This window comes from Geotrypetes seraphini, chromosome 1 (genome assembly GCF_902459505.1).
Source record: "Geotrypetes seraphini chromosome 1, aGeoSer1.1, whole genome shotgun sequence".
In the NCBI taxonomy this organism is placed as follows: Eukaryota; Metazoa; Chordata; class Amphibia; order Gymnophiona; family Dermophiidae; genus Geotrypetes; species Geotrypetes seraphini.
Window position 1 is genome coordinate 94,503,847 of NC_047084.1, and position 5,979 is coordinate 94,509,825.

Below are 5,979 nucleotides of genomic sequence, written 5' to 3' on the forward strand. Positions count from 1 at the left end.
TAGTTGCATGGAAAGGAGAGCTTGTTTTTGATTTTTGTTTTGTTTTTTTGTGGATGTTAGTTTTTTTTGACAACATATTTCATTAGAGATTTGAAAAGATATGATGTCATCACGCGCGCGTGCTGCCGCTAGGAGCTTTAAGTCAGGCAGAACACCGGGAGGCCATTTTAGAACAGGAGATGAAGCGGGTTAACTGACGCTGCGAGCTGGGCTGCGGTTTGATATTTTGTTTTGTGTTTAATTTTATTGTTTTTGTATGCAAACCGTTTTTGTTTTTTTTCTTTTTTGTTTACAGCAATTCCCTGAAGAAGCTCGATTGCGAAACAGGGAGCCCTGTTGGATATTGTGGAAATATTATGCCAGCGGTGATGAATGTTTAGCTGCTGGGCTTTATGCTTATGCTCCACTGTGCGGGTTTTTCCTGCTTCCACATCTCAGCACTACGTTAAAGAACATTTGGAATACTACATTTTCCGATAAGTGATGATATTTAAGGACTGTGATATTTTATAGCATAATTCCACTTATCTTGGAGTTTTTGACCCAACATATATTACCTTGAAAATTCTATGTCATCGCTTATTCTATTCCTTCAAATTTTGAATGTAATTTTTGTTTTAATTTGGATGTAATCCGCCTTGAACCGCAAGGTAATGACGGAATATAAATCACTAATGTAATGTAATGTAATGTGTCTGCTGGTCTCAAAGGTGTGATTTTGAAACTGGCTTGTCTATGTGGGATGTTTTTTTTTAGAAACCCCTATTAGACACTGAGGTCTTTTCTCCATTTTTTCAATCTATTGACGTATGGGTGTTTGTAGTGCTGTATAATATTGGATGTTGTTTTTGGATACATAACGATTTTTTGGACATCCTTTCTTGGTTGTGAGTGTTTTTATACGATCAAGAACATCTTTGTTGGTGATCCTAGCTGTCCATAGGATTCGTAGAAGTCTTCTCCAGCACCACAGCTCGAGGGTGGTAAAAAAACATCTTATATGGTAGCCAACATTGATACATCCCCCTCTCCCCCACCCCTGCCCTAGATGGTTATTGGAAGAACCTATCAATGTGGGCTACAGTTAAAAGTCATGTTATGTATTTTACTGTTAATACCAAATATTGGTAACTATGTCTCACTGTATAAATTGGGACCTATGTTTAAACAGTATTAGTTATTAGTAAAATAGCACCTCTTAATGGTAGCCTACATTGATAATATAACGCCATGTATCTACATAAAATAGTCTCAGAGTTTGATTGGAACTATTCAGGCCTTTTTTTTTTTTAGTTCAAATATTTTATTGAGTTTTAGACCAAGTTAAAATACGCAAATGGTAACCAAGACATGGTACATTTTGAAATTGGACACAATGTTTCGGGTCCGCATACAAGATACATTGCATCAATCTTTATGGTTTATACTAATTTTAGGATTGCCCATAATCCAATATATTGGCCCTCTTGGATGCAGAAGGGTCTATTCTTCTTGGCTCAATTGTGGGATCAGGCTTTACTAGTCTTTGTGGATGTGCAAATGCAGTACCACCTATCAATGGCTTCAATTGCAACAATGTCTGACTAAGGGCTCCGTTTATGAAGTTCCGTTAGCGGCTTTATCGCATGCAACTTTTTAGCGCGCGCTAACCCCTGCGCTAGCTGAAAAACTACCGCCTGCTCAAGAGGAGGCGGTAGCGGCTAGCGCAGTCAGCAAATTAGCGCGTGCTATTGCATGCGTTAAACCGCTAACACGGCTTTGTAAAAGGAGCCCTAAAAGTAAGTTGTGTTTTTTCTATTGAGCTCCCGAATTTGTATAGTAACCCTAAGAACTATATAGCTTTCCAAATCTTTCATTATGTAAGATTATATTGTTGACTTTGATTGTAACTTCTTCGCTGATTGTCCAGCGCTTCTTATTGTAAACCGCCACGAACTTCCATGGCTTTGGCAGTATATAAGAATAAAATTATTATTGTTATTATTAATAACTGAACAACACTTATCATCCCGTATTTATAAAGATCTTGCTAAGTTTGACGACTTACCTTCTCAATCCTTGCATACTGTACGGGAAAAGGATATGGCCACTACACTTATATCATCTCAATGGCTGGACTTTTGGACTCGTACTCTCAAGTTATCTATGTCTGCTTCTCTCACACAATCTTTATTTTTTGTTCATCGTGCTCTTTGGAATCCAGGTAAGCTATTTCAAATAGGACATTTACCCTCTGATTTTTGTTGCCATTGTAACTTGGAGAAAGGTACACTGCCACATAAGCTTTTTGAGTGTTCCAGCTTACAACCCCTTTAGACATCAGTGTGGCCTATAATTATTCATATTTTGCCTCTTACTGAGGCGCTCTCTTCTGCTATTGTCATTTGGAGAAGCACAGGGCTCATTTTACTACGCTGCGTTAGGGAATTAACGCGTGGAATGGCGCACGCTAAATTGCCGGGCGTGCTAGACCTTAACGCCAACATTGAGCTGGCGTTAGTTCTAGCCGCGTAGCGCACGCTAATATCCTGCGTGCGCTAAAAACGCTAGCGCGCCTCAGTAAAAAGAGCCCTTACTAAGGGACGTTAACAATATGGGCTCCTTTTACTAAGGTGCGCTAGCGTTTTTAGCACACGCGAGATATTACCCGCACGCTACGCGGCTAGAACTAACGCCAGCTTAGTGCTGGCGTTAAGGTCGAGCTGGTGTTAGTTCTAGCCGCATAGCGCACGGTAATATCCTGTGTGCGCTAAAAACGCTAGTGCGCCTCAGTAAAAAGAGCCCTTACTAAGGGACGTTAACAATATGGGCTCCTTTTACTAAGGTGCGCTAGCGTTTTTAGCACACGCAAGATATTACCCGCACGCTACGCGGCTAGAACTAACGCCAGTTCAGTGCTGGCGTTAAGGTCTAGCGCGCAGGGCAATTCAGCATGCGCTATTCCACGCGTTAATGCCCGAACGCAGCTTAGTGAAAGGAGCCCTAAGGGTCAATCTAATTTGTTTGATATTTTGATGGCTCTTGCTTTAAAGGTGATCCTTAGGCATCGGAAAATACATCGTGATCTTCATGTGGCCATGTGGTGGAATTTAGTTTGTTTAACTCTTTAATTTGAAATGGAAACTGAATATTCCACCTTACGCTTTCTTTCTGTCAAACGTACTTGGGCTGCTTTCAAGTTTTATTTAGATGGTGGCAATGATTTTATTGTATATCATTATGTTACCTCTGGATATTGCTGATTCGTTTCCCCTGTTGTGCGACTTGGCGCAATATTGTTTTCTTTGAAAAAAACTTCCGCAAATAAAGTGAAGTTCAAATATGTTTATTGATTTTCAAAGACAAGATAAAACACAAATAAAGTGAGTCGAGCTCTGCAAGTGGAAAAGCCGGCGCACTTGCGAGGTAGGAGGAGTGGCTCAGCGCTTTAAACATGGCGGGAGAAGAGGAGGAAGAAGATGATTACATGTCTGATGCCTTCATTAGCACGCAGCAGGATGTTCGACCTGGATTGCCACTGACAAGACAAGTTAAAGAGGCTTACCTTAAGGAAGAAAAACATAAAGAAGCCAACAAAAAAAGCAAACAGAAGAGTTTGAAAGAAATAGAGAAAGAGAGGCGAGACACTGTGCTCCAGAGTGCTTTAGGAAATGAAAATAAAGGCTTTTCATTGCTCCAGAAGATGGGGTATAAAACAGGCCAAGCTCTTGGCAAGAACAGAGATGGGATCATTGAACCAATTCCACTTACCATTAAAACAGGCAGATGTGGGATTGGCCATGAAGAACTTCAAAAACGGAAAGCAGAAGAGAAGCTGGAGAGCTACAGGAGAAAGATTCAGGTCAGAAAGGAAGCTGAGATAAAGGAAGCAGATCACTTCAGACTGAGGTTCAAGAATAAGCAGGAAGAGCGTAAAATAGAGGGGGATCTCAGAAAAAGTCAAAGAGCCTGCCTTCATTTGGATGAGGAAAAGGGTATAAATGTTCCCTGGGAGAATTGTAGCTGAGCATCTAGAGGATGAAAATGAGGAGGAGGAGGAGGAAGAGGAAGATGCCAAAGACGATGAAGTTGAAGAACTAACCGCTACCAACCTTCTTAAGTGGATGAGGTCACACAGCAGAGCTTGGGGTCGAACAGTATAACAAGGCTCAAGAGTTCCTGTAATGTTGTATGAGTCTTTGGAAAAGCTAGAAGCTCTGACTGCGTATTTAAGAAAAGAGCATTTTTATTGCATTTGGTGTGGAACAGCCTACCAGGACAATGAAGACTTATTATCCAACTGCCCTGGAGACTGTTCTGCGGATCATGACTGAAAACATGTTTCCTAACACATGGGGATCCAGCAAGAGACGTTTCACAAGAGAGAAATTCCCAACCTGTCAAGCTCAGGAGATCTGACATAAAATTGAAAATTAAAACGTAGTTGGTGATAAAAGAAAAAAAAGAAAAATTCAATAAAGAATATTTGAACAAAAAAAAAAAAGTCTTAAGGTAGGTGGGCTGTTCGACCTCTCAGTCTAGATCAGTGGTCTCAAACTCGCGGCCCGGGGGCCACATGCAGCCCCCAGGTACTATTTTGAGGCCCTCAGTATGTTTATCATAATCACAAAAGTAAAATAAAACAGTTTCTTCATCATATGTCTCTTTAGCTATAAATGACAATATTATTATTAAGACTTAGCCAAAAGGAAAGATTTATAAATTATAAAGAGTTTTACCTCATGCAAAATTGTCATTTCTTTAATAAGACATTAACTATTTTTTTCTGAGGCCCTCCAAGTACCTACAAATCCAAAATGCGGCCCTGCAAAGGGTTTGAGTTTGAGACCACTGGTCTAGATGATCTGTTAGAAATTACCCTCCAAATGGCCTTCGAGCCTAGTCCAGCTCTAGTGCAAAGATCTTTAAGAGATATGGTGATGTATATTAAGGAAGCCATAGCTTTAGAAATGTTACCATGAGGACTGAAAAATTATCAGCTCCTCTTGTCAACTTTCAGCATGTACGTGAAGCTAATCAAGCAGAACTATTTTTAGCTTACTGGCAATTAATTTGCAAGGAGAATTCTTTTTCAGTGATAGGGTCACAGATTTATGCTTATTCGCACATAAATTTTGTGAAATTCGTTCCTTGTCTTTGCTTGTTAATGTGATCTGCATTATTCCCCAGGGAGAAAACTCTGCAGATGGATGGCACTGCGCATTTCTGTTGCCGTCCCATACTTTAATTCACAAGTATTGGTTGGGTTGTGGTTTGTTTGTTTTTTTAAATAAAATTTTGTAATGGGTATTGTTCATGGCGTTAGTTTAATTTAAAATTCAAGTGTGTATGTTTGATTCAACATGGTGCAATCTCTATTATAGTCTCACTGTTAATTTGTTTCTCCAAGATATCTGCATCTGAAAACAATTCCAATTTACAGTGGTACCTTGATTTACGAGCATAATTTGTTCCAGAAGCATGCTCGTTAGCCAAAGCACTCGTATATCAAAGCAAGTTCCCCATAGGCCATAATGCAAACTCAGAAGATTCGTTCTACAACCAAAGTTTGCTATGGTGGCCCAGGGGTGGGTACCTGCCTGTGGGTGCTGCAGCCCTTTCAGCGTGGTGGCTTCCTACCCTCGGGGTCCCCGTGCGGCTGCCCTCTTCCTTCGGCCGATGCCTCTGCCGTCCACCAGCACTTCCTGGCTTCTGAGTCAAGCTGGCCGCCGCCCCGACAACACACGCACCACGTACAAGCACTCAGGACGTTATGCGTGCTTGTACGTGGTGCACGTATTGTTCGAGCGGCGGCCGGCTTGACTCGGGAGTTAAGAGGTCCTGCGCATGCTTCTGCAGGATGGTGGCTGGCTTGAATCGTAAGCCGGGAGGCGCTGGTGGACGGCAGAGGCATCGGCCAAAGCGGGAGGGCAGCCGCATGGGGACCCCGAGGGAAAGAAGCCACCACGCTGAAAGGGCTGCAGCACCCACAGGCAGGTA

At 41.6% G+C, this 5,979-nt stretch overlaps 1 protein-coding gene across 1 annotated transcript; it reads left to right on the forward strand.

The window, feature by feature from the left end:
• Nucleotides 1-3,392: 3,392 nt before the first annotated feature.
• LOC117352652 (G patch domain-containing protein 11-like) lies at nt 3,393-4,421 on the forward strand. The gene is given in 3 exon segments (XM_033929230.1): nt 3,393-3,996; nt 3,998-4,082; nt 4,176-4,421. Coding segments are annotated over 3 exon segments (786 nt in total). The 5' UTR covers nt 3,393-3,433; the 3' UTR covers nt 4,314-4,421.
• The last annotated feature ends 1,558 nt before the right edge of the window (nt 4,422-5,979 follow it).